This window comes from Rhamphochromis sp. 'chilingali', assembly GCF_963969265.1.
Source record: "Rhamphochromis sp. 'chilingali' genome assembly, chromosome: 6".
Classification (NCBI taxonomy): domain Eukaryota; kingdom Metazoa; phylum Chordata; class Actinopteri; order Cichliformes; family Cichlidae; genus Rhamphochromis; species Rhamphochromis sp. 'chilingali'.
The window spans coordinates 8,697,969-8,718,972 of NC_137933.1; the positions used below are offsets into that span (position 1 = coordinate 8,697,969).

The 21,004-nt window shown below is 38.4% G+C and overlaps 2 protein-coding genes across 2 annotated transcripts in view; both read left to right on the top strand.

The window, feature by feature from the left end:
* Positions 1-8,000: 8,000 nt before the first annotated feature.
* htatip2 (HIV-1 Tat interactive protein 2) lies at positions 8,001-11,700 on the top strand. The gene is made up of 6 exons (XM_080884935.1): positions 8,001-8,374; positions 8,719-8,908; positions 8,998-9,105; positions 9,608-9,745; positions 9,825-9,886; positions 10,737-11,700. Exons 1-6 carry the CDS (start codon positions 8,250-8,252, stop codon positions 10,951-10,953), a joined length of 840 nt encoding a protein of 279 aa, XP_080741061.1. The 5' UTR covers positions 8,001-8,249; the 3' UTR covers positions 10,954-11,700.
* Positions 11,701-18,410: 6,710 nt separating this feature from the next.
* Positions 18,411-21,004, top strand: part of prmt3 (protein arginine methyltransferase 3) — an 83,867-nt gene continuing 81,273 nt past the window's right edge. The window contains exons 1-5 of the mRNA XM_080884734.1: positions 18,411-18,462; positions 18,617-18,746; positions 20,278-20,360; positions 20,453-20,502; positions 20,652-20,757. Of these exons, the coding sequence (XP_080740860.1) occupies positions 18,441-18,462; positions 18,617-18,746; positions 20,278-20,360; positions 20,453-20,502; positions 20,652-20,757 (391 nt within the window). The 5' untranslated portion in view covers positions 18,411-18,440. The remainder of the gene's footprint in view (positions 18,463-18,616; positions 18,747-20,277; positions 20,361-20,452; positions 20,503-20,651; positions 20,758-21,004) is intronic.

Below are 21,004 nucleotides of genomic sequence, written 5' to 3' on the forward strand. Positions count from 1 at the left end.
GACGTCTACAGGAATGCTAAGGTAACCTGTTATTGACCATTTAACATCTTTCCCCTCCTCTTTAGCAGTACATCACTGCTGAAGCTATCTCTTTTGGGTTCAGGTTAGCAACAGCTGGCTTGAGAAGTATATGTTAATGCCACTGTTTGGGAGGAGTACTTTGGGCTTATGAGGGATTAGCACTTGTTGGCCAGCCCTTACTCCCTGCCGAGCGAGCACGCTAATACAGGTGTTAGTAAACTGGCATTAGACTCCAGCTAATTAGCTTCCATTCAGCAAGTGATTGTCCAGCTAGCTCTGCCATTTGTCGTGGTGTTTGCTCATCGGCAGGGAGGTCTCTGTGCTGTGGTGGGTCTGCCATGATCCAGCATGATCTCCCTTTTTCCCTCCCTTTAAACCACCACAAGACAGCATGGCCCATCCAAAGGAGAAATTCAGGCAGTTTTATAAGACGCTAAGATAGAGAAACAGAGGGGAGGACAGAGTTTGACAGCATGAGTTTGGTAAAGCACGAGTTTGACAATGCTTCTTTTTCTTCACATTTTACCTTCCCTTCGCACTATGCCAGCATATCCTACCAGTAAAAACAGAGCATATGAAAATGTATATGAGTCACTTTGAAGACAACTCTGAAGTGAGTGCACCTGGAAAAACCACCAATCACATAGCTTATGCACACTACAGTAACTGCAGTAGGTTAAAGCTGAAACAGGGAACGTGATGGATGCATAGAATTTGGATCATATTTGTAACTTTTACTATTCTAACTTTTTATTTCCAAGTAAGTTTTGTCTAACCTGGAGATTTCTATCATCTTACTACATGACCAGACCCTTAATTTAAATTACAGTACTGATATGTAAAGCAATATATATGCATATAGTCTAGTCTATGAATATAAATGTATGGGAGCAGCCCATTACACATAGTTTTAAATTGTTGTGAATTGTGATTTCGACCCTGAATTGGACAAGCGCTTTGGGTGCCTTGAAAAGCGCTATATAAATGCAATCCATTATTATTATTATTATTATTATTATTATTAAGCGTAATTTTGGGGATGAATGAATTTTTGGATATACGACAGTGTGCAAATACAAGGCTGAATTTCATTCATGGCACTACTTTTAAAAGCATGACTATGTCAAGATAACATGTTTTATTAGTGATCATGTAGTTTAAGCAAATACAATCCTACAAGGTTCAAAAGAAGTTGAAAATCACATCACCTGCAACTATTTGGCGACTTTATATTTTCTCTTCCAAAGATAAAGTTGTAATTTGTACAAAACATTAAAAATGTGGTAGGCTAGCTCAATAGGCTTATTACCATAAAAGCCTCATGTCTGCGTGTGTGATATACAAAATAATTAACTGATTAAGAATACAGGAGAGGGACAGGAATCGAAAGATAGGTATTACGTGCCCTTCACTGTTGCTTCATGTGGGAAAGAGACTAAAGGTTAGTTGGCTGACATTCCCGAATCCAATCTGCCGGGGATGTCGGCAGTTCAAAGGAGTCATTAGGCTTCATCCGTCCTGCCACAAAAGGGAGATTTAAGACAGCAAATAGATCTGATAGTGAAAACTCAAAGCCAAACACAGATATCCTCTAAGAGGCTTTGGTGTATTATGCTATTATTACATACAAGACCAAATAGATTTAACAGTTTCAAGTTTAATTTTCTCCTGGGAAAAATCCCATCCTATGATCATCTGTCTTTTTCATGTTAACTAATATTGAGGAAAAAAAAGGCAAATAGAAAATGTCAGTGACAGTCAATTACAATTTGCTATTTCAGTGAGTTCTGGAGGTTAGACACTCAAATAAATCCACATCTCAATTAATTATACATTTGGAATGCATTAAATATTGGAAAAGGGTTAGTAAACCCTAGCTAATATACGTGCAACAAGGGAAAAGGAAGGCCCTACCAGTTAGCTATCTGACTTTAACAAAGCCAGACTCGTGAAATGGGCTCAAAGGCCAATACACATCCATTCAGACAAAGGCAGCAGAAAACATTTGGTAAGGAAACAACTTTTAGTAAATGGGAATGGAAATGTTGACCAAAAGGCACAATACAGCATATCAGCAGATTACTGACAAAAAAAAATCTGAAATAAATAATATAACCTGAAAATAAAATTGGAAATAAATATAAAAGTGCATTTGGTATCAGCCTTGCTCTTTAAAGTATTGAAAATTATGTCTTTTAAAAAAATCATAGGACTATCTTTCTGCACCTTTCTGCCTTTTTATGTCTCTTTATGACATCTCAATCCCAGCATATGGCAATAGCACCATTTGTTTATTATTTGAAAAATGTTATTATTAATTATTAGCTAAATGAATGCTTACTAGATATACTATATTGTTTCAACTGTATTGTTGAAACAATACAATATAGGCTAAAAACATTATAAAAATGAATGCAATCGCTGCTCATGGTTCTGTTTATGCTACACGCACGCATGCATACAGTCCACTATTTGTTATTTTTTTCCAGCAAACCCTGACAGACAAGCAGATGCAAAACCTCTCAGGTTAATTAGCCAAAAGCTCAGACCCTTTTGGCAGTTACCTCATAACTTCACTGTTAACATTCAGTTTCAGCACTGGCAGACTTGGAAACATGGCCTCGTGCTTCAAGCAATGTGAGACACTTTGATGTTCAAAGGTCCAGATAAATCATGTTGTTGTCTTGTTTAAACCTAGATTTCATACAGTGAAGTCTGTTTTCAGAGAAGATAATAGATTTTGCGATTTGTCTTATTTAAGTGCAAAAAGATGCAAAGTAAAGATATACAGTTTTAAGACAGCAGTAACCAGCAGGTCAGCCAGATGTGCATGGGCAATCTTAACTCTACCTGCTGGGAGCTGCTAGGTCCCCCAGACTCCTTAGGATCATCTATTGAAAAACACAGATAATCTGTTTGCTCTTCTAATGAGCTCATTGTTCCGTAAAGAAGGAAAAAGCAGGTGTCATTGCTGCTTAGCTGTGGCTCTTTGAGCAGGAAAGCTCCTCTGAGTCCAGCTGATACCTTGATTTGGCTCAAACATATTGCTAATGTCTGAGCCTGCAACAAAGCCAAGCCTGAAGAAGACTGGGCCTTTATCTTTCTATGCCATTATTTTTAAAACTTAAAACTGATCAGATGATTTGATGGCAGGTCCAACCTTTTAAGCCTTTAAAGTTAAACCTTCTCTTTTTTAATTTCGATGCACTCTGTAAAATTTGTAAAACATAGGCCGGCTGTTTTTGTGTGACTTGATTTTTGTTATATTTTATATCTTCTCTACATATTTACAGGGATTTTAGTTCAGAAAACACATGCTTTTCTTGCTTAGATGGAACTGCAAAGGGAAAGCTTTTTTGCATTGCACAGAATAACTTCTGCACAATGAGTTCTCTGTACTACATATATGTTTTTATGTTTTTATATATAGTGCAGTGAAGTGTATATGTCTTTATCATGCCAAAGTGCAAAACATGTGTAGTGACAAAACACTGTCGATTAATAAAATCAATGAATCAACTGGGGAGAAAGAAAATCCATATGATTTTTTTAACTAATGACACTGACCAGTAACAAGGTCACTTTAGGCATCCTAAAGTATTCATGGATATATTATCATTTGGACCACAGAACACAGTGGAGATGATTTCCCATTGAAATGCATGGCAACAAATGAATGTAAGGTCAGCAAAAAGACAAAAGACACATTTTTTCACTACTGTTAACATTATTAGACGCCGCAACATCTGATGGCAACAGTCGGCTTTAATGATGGAGCTTCACTCACATTTCTCCCTCACAGACGCACCATATATATCACTGAACCCTCCATCTTGATTAGACAGTGCCTTTCTAATTGAGCTAATCCCCCACTTCAGTTTGAGCGCTGTCCCCTGAGGTCTGACCCTCCACTCTGGCTGCCTCCTGCTCTCACTGTCTCAGCTCTCAGCTTAAAACTCCCATCCCCTCTGAGGCTCATGTGTAAAGCTGTTTATTGAGAGACAATGGGCAGCAGATTGTGCTGTCAGGCTCCATTAATTACCATCATTAGCATCACACTCCAGAGTCTGTGGAACTCGGGCCTTAAGCCTTAAGCCGTGTTGGTGTACAGATTGTGTGTGTGTGTGTGTGTGTCTGTATGTGACATGTATATGCAGGCATGCATGTATGCGCTTTTTATTTGTCTTAATTGGTTGTATCACTTGTTTTATTTGCTTCAAAGAAATATACATTTCAGAAAATACACACACACACACACAAAATCTTAACTATAATTAGATATGTTCATTTTAGTTTGGTGTTCAGGGGTTCAATCATATGTCAGCAGTTAACACTTTGAAATGAAACTTTTAAAACATTGTATTTTCTACAGAAGATTACTTTTTACGATATTTAAATTGCACTCTGAAGCTGAAGTGTTGGCAGACTTCAGATAAGTTCAGTTTGATGTAAGCATTGCAGATGTTTTATGTGACACCTGCAGGCTCAAACAGTTATATTATATCTCATTTTGAACACAAATAAAATGTATATGAGGTGAAAACTGTAGTTTCCTAACTGCATAAGCCAAAAAAGTCTTTAAATATTTCTGGCCAACCAAATTTTCTACCTTCATCTAAAGTCAAAATAAAAAATTGAGAATTTGGGTATTAATTTAAGTACTGACATCAATGGCTAGGGGCCATTATATAACATATAGCATAATAAATCATGATGCTTACCCACCAACTATTGTAAAAGTTAGTTTTGCACAACAATGTTTTTGTTAACATTGCATAACAAACCTGTTATGCACTGTTGGGTAAATGCTATAACTGTAAAGTAAAACAAACAACTGATGGAAAACCAACTCTTTATGATCCATATGTCCTTTTAGAGACTAATCAATGGTCAAATGCAATTGACCACTGACCACCATTGGTATTTTCACCTCCAACGGCGGAGTTCTAAAAGGAAATTGAACCACGTATCTGCCACGCACCCACCGAGGCATAAGCCTTCTTACTCCAACTTCCTGTCTGATCAATGTGAGAGACAATGACTCAACAGGTGCGACAGACAGGAGCCCAGCAGCAGCTTTCTTCCCTGCCGCTAGCTCCAATTAGCACCCGTGGCTAAGGAACAAAGAGGCGACATTTCATTTCAGCAGAGTGCCAGTTTAAGGCCTCTTCTCTCAACCTCAGCCTCTTTTCTTTCTGTCTCTTACTGCTGACATCTTTAAAGGATCATCCCTGGCTCCATCATATTCTATTAGATTGGGTCGATGCCTTGTGTTCAAAGTGGCAGGAGTGTTAAAAACATGGGGTGTTGATGAATTCATTGCATGTGACTGGACTTGCTTTCTTTGTGTGGAGGTTTTGACTAATGAAACCCCCTGAAGATCTGATAAAAGGCAAAGACATTTTTAAGGTTTGGTCCAACTCTGGAACCACGCTGGATTTCTTCACCATAGACTAAAGTGTTGCTTTTCCCTACAACTTCCACTTTTTGGAGAAGAGACCTGGTGTATTATATTTCAGTTACAATTTTTCCCCCTGATTCACAGCACTTGCTGTGTAAATACCTTTGACCGATGTAAGAATACACGTAGTGGAGAAGAGTTTAGCTTTGATGGGTTGAGCAGGTGACCCATATGCTACAAGGCTAATGCAGAGCCTTATAGGTTCAAATCTACCCCAAGGCCCTTTACTGCATATCTTCCCCCTGCCCCTCTTCTTCTGTCTTAACCTCCTAAGACCTGAACTCTTTCTTGGCATGCATTTTTAATTTCTCTTTACTATTTTGGCTGATTGGGAGCTGATGAATGTAAAAACAAAGAATTACCTGATTTTTTTAACCTGATTTTTGTTTCTGAGAAAAATGAGATCCATATATGTGGACATTTGTTTTAAATTTTGATAGAACAGTGGCAGTATAATGTCCTTGTAAGTTGATATCAGGCCCTTGTAGAGCAAAATTTTGTATTTTGGTATAGACAACCCAAAATGTGATGTCCACATATGTGGACGCCAGGTCCTAGGAGGTGAAGGTTTCTTTTAACCTATTTTTCCTCTAAAGCACTGGCACGACATGAGGTTGAACATTTTGTAAGCATATTTTCTATGTAACTTTCTATGCTTTTCAACAGCATGAGCTACTCTAACTGAGCGATTACAAGTGTGTTCAGCTCCAGTTAAATAGTCATTTACCTATGTATAGCTTACTGGTCTAGGGCTAACATAGGTCTAATTGACCGTTTTTGGTCTTTTATGGTGTTCTGTTAATGGGTGGGATATTTTAGAGAGCAAATGAACATTTTGTGCTCAGAGTTGATGTGTTACAAGCATGAAAATGGGGAAGCTGAAGGATTTGAGTGAGTTTGACATGGCTAGCCGACTGGGTCAGAAACTAAATTAAACCTGGGTCTAGCTCAGAGGGATGGTGGGAGTGTCTAAGTGTTTCAAGAATCCCTCTTTGACTCTGAACTACAACAAAACGATCTCATGTGTTTTACAATTGGGTGTAAAGTCTGGAATAACTTTTCCACTGTGATTGATCAGAGAGAAATCCAAAAAGTGGATGAGTTTAAATATCTGGGTGTCATCTTAGGTTCCCATCTTAATTTTAAAACTTTTAAAACAGGAAAGATATCCAGAACCATTAAGATCAACATAAACTGTTCCCGTTGTATAATGCAACGATGGTCTTGTCCTAGAGTTAGTGAGCAGAATGATTCTAAAAGCCAGCAGTAACAAGAAGAGTAGCTCATAGAGACCGCGAACTACCAAAAGAAAACATCATTTGGTCAATCCTCATTCTCACTCAAAGGTCCTCAGATTATTGGAACAGTTTACCATCTGCAATAAAAAATGTTTAACAGATCCTAGAGTTTTTAATTCCCAGGTGAAACAATAGCTGAAACAAAAACAAATCTCTGGACACTGATGTAAACCAGCCTGCTTTGCTGTGGCTGAATAACACGATACATCGCCATGTATCCCCCGTTATTAGGTATAGTAACTCTGAGTGTGTGTGTGTGTGTGTGTGTGTGTGTGTGTGTGTGTGTGTGTGTGTGTGTGTGTGTGTGTGTGTGTGTGTGTGTGTGTGTGTGTGTGTGTGTGTATGTATTTGTGGACAGATTCGTTTTATTTCTGCTGTATTTTAAAAAAAAAAAGTCCAAACACAGACTGGGTTTTCTAGCCTTTAGCTAGAAGACCTTTGTGGAACTCGGGCCACAAACGGTTGGATTGTTTTATCATATAACATTGTCTTATGTGCTGTCCTTAATTAAATAAACTTAACTAACTAACTAGCTGCAGACCAGTCCTTGTTCAGTACATAAAGCAGCAAAAATGGATACATGAGCATCAGAACTGGACCATGGAGCAAAAGAAGGTGGTGGCCTGGTTTGATGAATCATGTTTTCTCTAATGTTACATGGATGGCCGCGTGCATGTATGTCACTTAACTGGGAAACGCCTGGCACCAGGACGCACAATGGGAAGAAGGCATGTTGGCAGAGGCAGGGTGTTGCTTTGGGCAATGTTCTGCTGGGATACCTTGGGTACTGCCATCCATGTGGATGTACTTTGACACGTTGCACCTACCTAAGTCCTGCAGAGCATCTACACCCTTTCATGGAAATGATATTCCTGCCCTTGGCTGTGGCCTCTTTCAGCAGGATACTTCTCTCTGCTACACAGCAAAAATATGATGCTGATGCGATTAACATCAGCATCAACTAATTAACATTAGTTTACCAAGAGCTTGAAAACGTTGAATGTCACACCCTTAAACTGTACACCTCCAGTTTCTGCAGCATAAACCGCTTTACTGTGCGGGGCAATGCAAAGACACACTTTTGTCGCAAAACCAACAACAACAAACAAACACACACACACACACGTCATGGTATAGGAGATATAAAGATTGTGCACAAACTAACAGCTGGATGCATTACAAATCGCTAGAGCGCATGCGCATGCGCTGTCCGTAAAGCGTTGTCTGCGGTGGAGCTGAGCGAGGCGTGTTTATACCACCCCTTTGGTTTGCTTATATATCATGCTACAGTTTAATACAAACATAAAGTTAGTAGTCTAGTGTGAGTTGGTTTCGTGTATTAACCTGTCAGCGGCACGCTGTCGTTTCAAATTTCTTCCTCGGCCTATCAACGAAGCAGGAAGACATCCGTTTGTGTAACTATGAAGCAACCAGGAAGTGTTGCAGCACTTTAATCGTTGCTATCAGCGATGCCTGTTATTAAACTGCTGTGCACCACCCTGGGGAAGACGTTAGGATTTTTCACTGTCCTGGTTGTTTTCATCGCAGCGACCTTAAATTATTTCGAAGATTCCGAAACGGTTAAATACACGAGGTAATGACACGCACTCGTCTTTGTTAACGTTACCGAATTTATACTCAAAACCGAGCTGTACATACATTTTAAATATACCACTGTCAGATCGGTCAAGCCAAACTCCATTTGGGAGTAGATGAATTTAAAGTGATCTTTCCTCTTGGTAGTCGCAGTCCCCTTAACACCGATTTCTGAATTCCGTAAATTTAGCACAAATAATCATAACTGGTAGTCACTATTAACCAGTATTTAATACTTTGTTTCACCCTCGATTATAGCTGTCCACCGAGGTGCTAAACGGTACTGTTCAGATTTACATGTGCATTAAACGCGTGATATTTACATGACTCTGTTGTTAACAGTATGGCTGAGGACATCAAGACCCTAGAGGAAAACTTCAGGCAGCAGAACAAAAGCTGTTTCATCCTAGGCGCTTCAGGGGAAACTGGCAAGCTGTTGCTTCAAGAGCTGCTGGAGCATAATATCTTCTCTAAGATTACTCTTATTGGAAGGAGGCAGCTCACCTTTGAGGGCAAAACTTATGAAAACCTGGTTAGTGGGCTGATCAGTTGACCAAACCTGCAATAATAAGGCCCGTAAAAAAATTTTTTTTTCTTAAGCACTGTTTTCTGTGGCCCCAGGTCCAAGAGGTGGTCGACTTTGAGAAGCTTGATGATTATGCTGCTGCCTTCCAGGGCCATGATGTTGGATACTGCTGTCTGGGAACAACCAGAGCTAAAGCAGGAGCTGTGAGTGGTCTCAATCCAACACGGGAACTTGACAACCAAATGATAAGATTTTACTGTTTCACTGTGGCTGTCGGCCATAGCCAAACCTTAGTTTGTGAACAGTAACTATGACTCAACAGTAACAATAACTGAGCCGTTTCACCCACATTAATTTGGCTAACATTTCCATTAACACAGCTAATAAATTGACAAGGCTCATGGGCTGTTTTATAGACACTAGCTTATTTTGTAATATCTTTTATGCCACTAAGTTATAAAACATTGCTTTGAGGTAATTTAGAAGCAGCAATGTTATTACATATCATGTCTCTCAGAGCACTTCTAAATCATGGAGGTATTATTTGGCTACAATGACTTATTTAAGAGCTCCTAATGAAAAATACTTACCCATATTATACATATGGAAATGATATACATCAGTGACAATCACCAAAGTTAAAATGTAAAAAATGTTGGTCTTTTTTGGGGGTCCTATTTCATTAACTGCATTCTTCTGTTTCAGGAAGGATTCGTCAGAGTTGATCATGACTATGTTCTAAAATCAGCTGAGCTCGCCAAGGCTGGAGGCTGTACACAGTTCCACCTGGAGTCTTCCAGGGGAGCAGATAAAAAAAGCGGCTTCCTTTACCTCAAAGTCAAAGTATGTTATTGACTTAACATCCTGAAATTTCCTTAGCTAAACTTTCTTGGAGTCCTAAAATTAATGACTGTTCTTCCAGGGACAAGTAGAGGCAGACATCGAGGCCCTTGGTTTTGACAGATTCGCCATTTACAGACCAGGGTGAGTGATCTCACTTAGAACCTCTTTTCAAAAAGAAGCAAGACGCTGTGTAAAAAATGTAAACAGGAGCAGGATGGAGTGCTTTTTAAACCATCAATTTATTTGAAAATAGCACATAGCCCCCCAAAATTACACGAGTCATCACAAAACAAACCCTCTTTCTTAGAAACTAGATTGTACTGGCTGTTACAGAGCCTGTAAATATACACTCACAAGACATTTTATTAGGTACATTTAACTGCTCAACTTAGCATCAGAATGAGGACGAAAGGTAAATTGAGTATGAACATGGCTGTTTGTACAAACTCGTCTGAGTATTTCAGAAACTGAGGTCTTAGTTCACACAAGCTCACCAAAGCTGGATAATGGAAGATGGGAAAAATTAGTCTTTATTTCTACTGTGACATTTTTCATCGCATAAACAAGATGAAATCATGGACCCTTCCTGCCTTGTATTAAAAAATAATAACTAAAGGTCTAAAGGCCAAAGCGAGTACAACCAGGTATCAGCGAGGTATACCTAGTAAATAGGCTGCTGCAAATTACATGAATTGAAGGGATGAGGAACACCTACCTAGAAAATATACAGGGCTGTGGCTGCATAGAGTTGATTAGAACAATAAAAAAGTAAAATCTGGGATGATCATTCTCTAAAAGAAGAGTCGTGTGTGACTTCTGCTAATGTGGCAACAACTTAGGGAAACTCACAATGAACATGGCACAGTGTGACTTTTCTGTAATTAAACTCTTGTAAATTCATTCTTCTGAAGTTGAAGTGGCATTTCATCAGTCAGTGTGATCTAACCAAATACAATCTCTCAGTCTCACCTTTTGTACTTCTCCTCCGCAGGGTTTTGTTGGTGGATAGGCAGGAGAGTCGTCCCACTGAGTGGATGGCGAGGAAGTTCTTTAGCGCCGTTTCTGCTGTGGGATATAGATCCATGTCTGTCCCAATCCAAGAGGTGGCCAAAGCAATGGTGTCAAACACTGTGCTTCAGCCCGAGCAGAAGATGGAGATCCTGGAGAATAAAGACATCGCCACTCTGGGGAAAAGTACAGGGAAATAAGAGAGCAGGAAAATTTACAGGGGTGGGAAAAAACATGTTCAGTTTGCACTCAAACTTTCAGAGAGACACATAAACCTTTACATTTGACAGGAGACACCTGTGATGCTGTGAATAACCTAAGTGGGTGGTTATCTATAATTCATCTGTATTTAAAAAAAATCATCTGTGTTTAAAAAATATTTGGGGTGTCTCTATATTTTCAAGTCCTATAAACTTGTAAGAAATTGAAGCCAAGTAACTTTCCAAAAGTATAAAAAACTCAAAGGTGTGTATGAGAAGTTGCTTAAAGATAAATATTAACTTTAGTTTCTTTTTTATTTAAGGAAATGTTATTATATCCTCGAATGCCCATCAAACCAACATCATGGCGTTTTGCAGTTGTCAGAAATCCAAAGGTTTTTGTCTTTAAAAAAGTGAAAAAGAAGTAGTAGTGCCAGGCCTTTCAGTCTTCATCATTTGTGCTCCAACATATTAACCACTGCCTTAAAGTAAACGTTTACTGAACACTAGATTGAGATAATGACATTTAACCTGTTCATTAAATTATAATACAAATGTAACTATGTGTGTTTAATTCAGGGAAATGTTTCCATATCTGCAGGATGAATGTATGGATCAATGTAAAGATATCTTGTGTGCATAGGTTTTACTTTGCACACACCAAGATCCCAATGTGTGATGCATGTATTACAATTTCTGTACTGGAGGTGCTGCATAATTGTCATATTTACAATAAATGTACTCATGACAGTTTATACAACACGTCTCATTTACCTGCTCTCTCAGTTTTTTCTATTTCTAATTTCTTTCTAATATTAGTAGATGACCTGCTCTACTTCCTGAGCCACAGTGACCCCCAGGCAAAAACTGCTTATTAAAAACAAATGATCCGCAAATTGATTTCATGTAATGAATCCACAAAACTCTTTGTGTGCTTTTGTACAACTCCAGGGTTTCTCCACACCTCTATTATTAGTGCAGTGTATTTTCCAAGAAACAGAAAGGTAAAATCTGTGTTTGTTCTTTTTCCTGCATTTTTTTATAGACATTTTCTTTTTGCCGCATAATAAATGTCATATTCTTGATTTTAACAGTACAATGCAATATCACATGTTTATTTTTATATGCAAAGTGATCTTTAACAGATATATTTTGCATACTGAATTTTGTTTCACAAGTGTTAGAATTGAAAGTTGCAGATTTATTTGAAGTTGATAAAGCAGGTGATACCCCCACTTCCCTTTTTAAGAGACACTAACTTCATTTGAACATGCGTGACAGAGCGGTGTCACTGTCACGTCTTAGGTCTATCTCAGTTTTCGGTTTTGCCTCCTCGTTATTTCGTTTTGATGGACTTCAAGCTAAATGCAAATCCAGTGAAACGCTTGTATTTGGGATGAATCGCCCCCTTTTCCTCTTTGTTGCAGCAGCGCCCTCTTGTGACTAAATGCTGTAATACATCTTACAGACAAGGATTTGTTCACTAGAAATATTTGTTGGGATCAGCAGTCGGTGGTCGGTATACATTTTGGTCACAGAAACACAGATGAATACTTTGACATTATTGGCAGCTGAATTAAATTTAGACCGTTTTAGAGTCTTGCTGTTGTGTGCTTTGGCTCACTGTCACATTTGATATGTAATAACTTCAATGTGTACTCAGTATTTTGCTTTTTATATTAATTCCCATAAAGACTTGAATGTTGGGTATTTCTCTTCCTTTCTTTTAATCTAAAAAAACTGCAGTATGGCTACTGCACAAGTGTGCCTTGTAACAAACCACCAAAATGACTAAAAGTAGCCACAAGGTAACATAAAGAAAGGGAATTTACCTCTGAAATTGAGAAACAATCCCTCCTGCACTTTTGTGTGTGTTGCCATCATGACCTTGAAGTAATTAGTCCATAATGACAAACACATGCATCTCTCTATAAACGTTTGGAGTTCAGAATATGTTTATGGGTCTTAAAAGCCTGTTTCATCAGGTTGCTTCCAGCCTAATTTACTCATATGGTGGTGTAAGGTGGTGCTGCTTTTTCTATGCTTCTAGGCCAAACGGGAGTCTAAATACACAGTCTCATATTCTTTTAGAGGCTAAATGTGACTGGACAAAACAACAATCATAATTTAGTTTTCATTTTTAATAGCTCATCTGGACATCACCAGAGAATGGGATTGATTGCCTTTGTCACAGATGTATCTTCAGTTGTTTTTGTGTTTGCGGGTCTCCCTATCTCACTTTAATTTTGTCATCAGCAGGTGAAATGAAGATCAGTCAGACTGATGATGATTGAATCTCGGTATTACAGAACTTTTTACTTTTAAAGTGCAAAAAAACTTTAAACTTTAAAAGTATGTTTTGGGTCACTATTCATAAGGGAGAGTCAACTATTTATTTTTTCTCCATTTGGTTGAATAAGAAGAGACAGTATATCCCCAGCAGTTCAGAATTCCTGGACTCCTGTCTCCTTTAATTTTCTTCTTCTTTTCAGCTCTCCCCTTTAGGAGTCGCCACATCTGCCTTCATCTCACCCCTGCTTAGTATGCAAGAAAAAGCATTTCAAAATATAATGCCCTGTCACCTTTACCAAGCTATCTCTTTCCAATTAACTATTGTCTGCTTACCCACCAGGAACGTTACAGACACGGCTACAAAACCAGGCAATAGCTTGCCATGTTTGGGTGGGCAAATAAAACAAAGACCAGAGCTGAGATAAGCAGAGCAGTAACTTCATATTTTTAGAGATAATTCAGGGGCTATTGTTGTGATTTGGCACTATTTAATAAAACTGAAGTGAATTACACACCCTTACCTCAGAGGTACTCTAAATTGATTGACAATTGATTGAACCAACTTTGATCAGCTGTTCCGGAACAGAAAGCTCAGAGTTGAAAGATTAGACAGCTCTTTCCATCTTCTTTTGTAACTGAAAAAAGGAAAGGAGACGGATCCCCTTTACAGTGATGACCCAAAATATCAGTAAAAGATTTATTGTTGTGGAAATAAAGCCTCCGCTGTTGGGATGTTCATGTTTTTTTCATGTATTGCATTGTGTTTGTTTTTAAAAAATAATTATATAAGTTAGTCAGGCAACAAATCTAAATATGAATCAAGAGAAACAAAAATGTACAGGGAGATACCTTCATTAATGAATCAGACTGAGACAAATCTGATTTATGTCAACATTTCTTCCATTTCGTTCTTCATGAATTGTCATTCCAAGTACACAAAAATGGTTTTATCACAGACACGTTTAAAATGAATTTACTTCTTGAGATCGTCCGTTGTTGTATCAACCTCCAAGTCATCCACAGTTAGGATTACATCAGTACCAACAAGTGTGAGTTATGCTGTGTCATTGTGTTTTAACTTCAGCCTCCTGTGGTAATAACATAATGTACAGAAACCTCCAGCACAGAAAGCAATAAGTATTCTATATGGCTAACATGTGATCATTTATTCTGCAGATAGCAGCTTATTTTTTCAAACAATAATTAAACTGCAGGGATTTTTTTTTTCTGAACTAAAGAGATAAATCAATCGCTGGATTTTGCTTGATATGGGAACCAAATATACGTTTCTCTTGTTAGATGAGCACTCGCTTATGTGTGTTCAGTTAAGGTGCAAACTTTTTTTTAAATATACACAGTTTTCCTTCACCGTGTGTCACCATGAGCAAGAGGAGCGCCTGGGATGTCTTTGCTTCTTGTGGAGTCACAGAAAGGAAGAAAAATTGACAGATGACAGAAATATACAGTGAAAAGAGAAACTAACATTAATGTTAACATAACTGTGAGGAGGGAGGGGGGGGGGGGGGTCCTTTTCCATCGGTAGGAGAGCATCTAAAGAAAAAAAAAAAAGAAAAAAAAAAAAAAGGCAGTGGTAGCCAAGGAGTACAAACCCAAGATTAGCATTTGAAAGTTTACAATAGGACTTCCGGTTTAGGTGAGCATGGAGTATGTCGCATTGAGCGCAGCTCTTGCAGAGTCTAGCTATTATCTAGTATTTCTAAACGTTTACAAGCCAATAAAATACTAAAACTAAACCGAAGGTATTAGTCCCACTTATACAACACATGCCGCAGTCTTGAAACCACCATTACAGAAATCACGTTTCACCAGTTGTGTCTCACTGGGAAAGAGCCTCCTTACTTGGTCCACCTCCTTCATCATATCCAGCAACACTTCCAGGGCAGAGCCCCTTTGCATCCAACTTCACGCTTGTGCACTTCTGCACATGACTGCCACCACCTCCCACCATCTATGCACGAGCAGGTGTGGACAATTTCTTTGATTAAGATGCGGGTAGGAAGTAAAAACCTTTCACAATAAAAGCATGCAAAATCTATAGAAACGTGGATAAAACCAAAACAATAAGCACACAGAATAAAGACATTAAAACTATTCATACCCTGTAACACAACCCCTGGAATCAAATACCATCAAGAAGCATTTGTTCTGTCTCCACCTTGATCTTAAAACAAATGCAATGCCTGAACCATTTCTACATAATTTAGTGAGTCATCGATATGTTTATTTGTAAATTTCTACATTTCTCAGCCCAAATTTGAAAACAACAACAACAAAGCAGAACTGCTGCATCATGGCATTTGACACTGAGGGAAAACTGCTCCATCTGCAGGGTTTGAAGTTCCTTTGATTTTAATATCCAGTCAGGTATTTACTATTGAATTTAATCTACAATCACAAAAGATTAAAAAAAAAAAATCAGTGCATGTCATGATCATTGTCGCCCTCTAGTGGTTGATTAGATTTACTGTCAACAACTTCTGAGGAAAGTCCCATCAGATGTATCCCTGCCATATTTAGAGTTTAGAGTTTCCAGATAAGGTTGATATTTTTGGAAAGTGGGAAAATGTGGGCAACTGGTGAATGAAAAATATTTATGAAATAATTAAAACCAGACTCCTGTATTTGCAAATATATACTGACATTAATTTTTTAAAGTCAAATGCAGGCTACCGCCAACTAACTAACTAACCAACTAACCAACCAACCAACTAACTAACTACTGGATTAAACTTACTTTAACCATACTCAAACCTACATTATAATATTTTGTTCTTATAAACATAAATGAAAAATGCTGACTGTATCTCCATAGTACCATAGCAGTTGGTGTTATTATTATATATAATAATATCAATCCAATCCAATATACAGAATGACAAGTGACCTATAGGTCACTTGTCATTCTTGAGAAACTATTTAAATATCTCAATGTACACAGTGCGATATATCCCCACTTCCTCTGCAAAAAGAAACAGGCAGAATACCAGCTATATAATGTATTTCCCTTCAAAATAAAATCAAAGCGCTCTGTAAGGAGGTCCAAAATTGGTGATTCAAGAAATTCAGATGCACAATGAGATTGTAGAAGATCTGAATGCTTATATGGTAAATTACATGTGACTGAAAGCAGAGAGAAAGTCTCTTATCAACTAAAATACCACTGCAGATGAAGCTTGAGGTGCCGAAGTCAAAGTTCTCAAAAGAGGAAACATTGGAGAAGAGGAAGAATGAAGTTAAAGGAGAAAAGAAGGGCTTCTTTTTCTCATTTAACTTCATTCTTCTTCAGCATGTCAAATCTGGCTCTGCCAGCTGAAGTTACAGAGCTCCGTAAAAAACTCAAAGGGATACCCTTTTTAACCTGATATATTGAAAAGGAGAACATCAGTTGACAAAAGTAACGTAAGGAACTTAAAATGACAAATAAAATAGAAAAGGCTGTGGAGCAGAAGTGTGCAGAAATGAAGGAAGGACAAAATACCCTTAAAAATAATTCAATGATCTGACAAACTCTTAGGGAAACAACTCGAGTTACTAATGAAAGAATCCATTTAGATCTTTGATTTTCTATTTTGGCAACAGAGTAATGTTTTGTGGTGGAAGTGCATCAGCAATGGCTGTGAGTTTCAGTGCAGCAGTGTGTAGTCAATTAGCATCAATCACATATCCCAAACATTCCACAGATGACTGGAAAAACATTTCCCTTCATGGACACTCAAGACATATTCTTTCTTTGTAGGTTCTATCCAAGTTGTGCGGGTGCTGGTCCTCAACTGCTCCAGTGTGCAGAATATTATTGAGATAACTCTACACTGTTAATAACTCACTCAGGATTTGATCCATTGTTCACTGGAACAGTGCTGACAGAGCTCAGCAGAACTGCTACAAGGCAGTGTCTAAAAAAAGCCCTTTATGTGTGATACTAGTCAGCATTTCACACGACTGCTCTTCTACATGGATCTATAAGTAAGCTTGACAGAGAAAAATTTTGAATTCTGAATTTCAGTCCTCCATTCATTCAAGCAAACAAATCATCAATCTGGGGGTACTGCCCTGCTGCCAACACTGTAGTTAGTGTTACTAAAGAGTCTCCACAGATTCAGACTCCACGGTCCTTTTTTAGTGCTGGAACAATGGGTGTGTCCCATGGCAAACCAAAATAGCATCCTTAATAGTGGTGTCCCAGTTGCTTTCAAAGGGGCCTACTCTTCCAGCAAGATGGTCCTCTACCTCACTAAGACTGAAAACTAAACAAAAACAAAAGATTACCTTTAATGCATAAAAAAAAAAAAAATCAGGCAATTCAGTAAGCTAAAATACCGAGCACCTAGTCTTATGCTGCAACCTTGGGATGATTGTAACCCTCTAAACAGCCCAGATGGGGTCCAAAAACATAATAACACTACGTCTGTGAAGGTTCTCAGTCATCCAGGTCATCATAGTCAAATGAGCTTGCAAAGAAAAGCGTCAGGACTTCTTTAAGTTGCTTGAAGACATTTCACCTCTCATCCGAGAAGCTTCTTCAGTTCTAAGGTCAAATGGTGGGAAGTCCCAGATTTAAACCTAGTGGGAGTATCCCCCCACAGAGGGACAAAAGGACCCCCTGATGATCCTCTAATCGCCTGAGCCAAGGTGTGAAACTGGGTGTGGGTCCCAATCAGCCAGGGTTTCAGGTGAGCTCATTGTGAAACCTGGCCCCACCTTTGACATAATAACACTACCCTAATAGTTTGATTTTGTTATCACTCTGCCTATTGTCATGTTTTAATGTTTAGAGAGGTCACACTGTTTATGGTAAAAAAAACACCCATGTGTGTAATAATGCTGCCATAATCACTCCTGCAGTTATATACCTTGAATTTAAATGGATAAAAAAGGAAAAAAAACGGATATTTTGACATTAGAAAGTACCTCAAAAGTTTCAGATAACTATAATCTGACCGCTTTGGTAGCACCCACAGCTAAAACTAACCTAAACCAGTGCATGTACCTGTTTGTAATGTACCTGCAAACACCCAACAAAACATTATACAAACCACGTTATTTACGTGTTACCTTAGTTAAACGTTGGCGACATCTGGTGGTTTGTATGTGGAAGTGCTTCTTTGGAATGGGCCCGTCCCATTTATTACGTCACTAAACGTCACCAGGAAGTCCTCCGGACTCAAAGCGACATCATGGCAGAGTACACAGACCCACGTGAGTGAGAAATAACTGTATTAATCAAACACACATACTCTTCTTTGAGCTAGCTCATTTGTGTTATTGACTTTGGTGAAGAATAGTGTTTCTAGTTTCGTCACACAGCTGCTTTTACATCTGCGTTTACACTCATGAGATTTAACTTTGGCAGACGTCGATGGAGCTGCTGAGGATATGCCTGAGCTCTCAGACGGTGATGATGATGATGACGTTGATGATGAAGAGCAGTGGCAGTGGATGGAGGAGGACAGTCAGCCGGTTACCTGTTTGTTCTGTGACAGGTGAGATCACCCTGCTCTGGACCTGTCTGTCACTGCTTTTCTTAGAATGATTGGCGACACGTTTACACGCATTTTGAGTTTCTCAGATCTGAAGATGCTTTACCTAAAAGAGATCGTGTAACAAAACATACAGATATAACTTTCACACACTAAGTGGCCCTAAACTTTCAATTCATGTGTAATAATTGTACTTTTGTGTCAGTGCAAATAACTCATGGTCAGAATAAAGACAAGTTCCTTTGACATTATGCAAACCTCAGCAAGCTTCACCATCAAAAGAGCTGTTTTTGAGTACTACCTCAGCTGTGCAACATATGATGTCCTTCCATCACCTGAAATCTTAAACCTTTGAGTAGGGGAGGGTGCAGCCTGTCAGCTATGTTCAGCTTCAGTCAGTCTTAAGCACATACTCGTTACTTGTAGTACCAGTGTAACGCGTGGCAGATACACCTGGAGACACAACCAGGTACTCAAGTTCCCAGCACCTGCACTAGCAGACAAAAGAAGAACCACTAACATATTGCTGCATATCTCCAAGGCTACCCTACTACATTGTAGAGGTGGAAATCACAAGATGCCCCATAATACAATAGTATTGTTTTTTTTAAGTATTTAAGATTTATCACCCTTTTCTAATGCAAAATTATGGCCTCTGCTTTGTCCAATAAGATGACGTTATCTCACATACTGCAACTTTTTTTTGTTCAGTGCAAAACGAGATTGTCAAGCACATCAACACTGTCACTAAATCCTGCCATAAATTGTGCCATAAGATACTCAGTCGACAATTGAATAGGGTCAAGTTGGCAACTACATGCAGTCTGTTTCTGACAATACATCAATTAACTGTGATAAATCAACGGAAGTCGTATATCTGTTGTGGTATGCATAGACAGAAATTCACATTTAACAGAAATTTGCATTTAATAATTATGTTTGCGCTCAGCAGCCTTCCTGTTCTGTAGGAATATGACCAGCTGAGTTGTGTTGTGTCCCCTCGAGTTGTGCTCATTGACCAAGACTCATTCAGATGGAAACATATTGGCAATCTGTCTGCATTTGTAAATTACACAGCAATTATTTGACAACACTCGACAATCTCTCTGAGAGTGACTACAGTCAGTCTGAGTCAGACCATAACTATTTGCAGAAAGGTTGCCTCCTAGCAGACGAGATGAGCCCCTTTGTTCTTATTATTCCCAGTATTTAATTTAATTTAATACAGTAATGATATTTGGTGTCTATGTATTGATATAGTATTGACACGACAAATATCGTAATATTATGCTGATTGTTGTAAAAGTAATGTATGTACTGGTTCCAGCGTTTAAGGTAGTTATTGACGCAAATCTCCACCCCGTGTCTTCTGTGTTTTTTGCTTTTTCAGTCAGGTTTGTTTGCTGTTATGTAAAATAACTGGATACCCAAGTTACTACTCTACTATGAAAGAAAAAAAACAATCAAAGATTCAGTTTTTGATTTTTATGGCTTATAACTAAACAAGTCTTCCTGTCTGTCTTATTTTTTTCAGGTTGCTAAGTTCTGTAAATGCCACCCTGCAGCACTGTACAGCTGAGCACCAGGTCAACATTGTAGATCTAATAAGAAATTACAGTAAGTAGATATTGATTTTTTTCCTGCATCACCAAAGGAGCAGATGGCTGTTCTGTTCTCATGAAATGTCTCAACTTTCTGTCCCTCATTAGATTTAGATGACTACGGATACATAAAAATGATCAACTTTATACGGTCAACAGTGAGTGCTGTTTTCAAACTGAATTGAACATCATGCTGTGAAATATCAGGATGTGAATGTTTCTACTGTTTATGTGTGAAGAATGAATATCTAAAAAAAAAATTGAGAGTTTTCAGATTTATGAAAACATACATTTTTTGTGTGTATAGAAATGTAAAGCATCCAGTCTGAATGGGTTGCCAGATGCTCCTTTACCCTGGGAGAGCGAAGACTTCCTGCAGCCAGTCCTTCAGGATGACCCGCTGCTGCAAACAGGTACAGAAGCAGTTTTAAAACACAGATCTTAGTTTTTGATTTTTGAGTAGCTGCATTTTCTATCAACAGATCTCTGTTCTGTTAGCGCGGCTTTTATGCACAGGTCAGAGAACATGTCTGGCTGTTTCTGCTGTTTTGATATTCAGTTGAGTGGAGAATCGGCTGGTCACTGTTCATACCGCAACACCAGCAACGAAAATATAAAATATTTGTGATTATCATGATTGCATGATAGGGCATAAGGCTA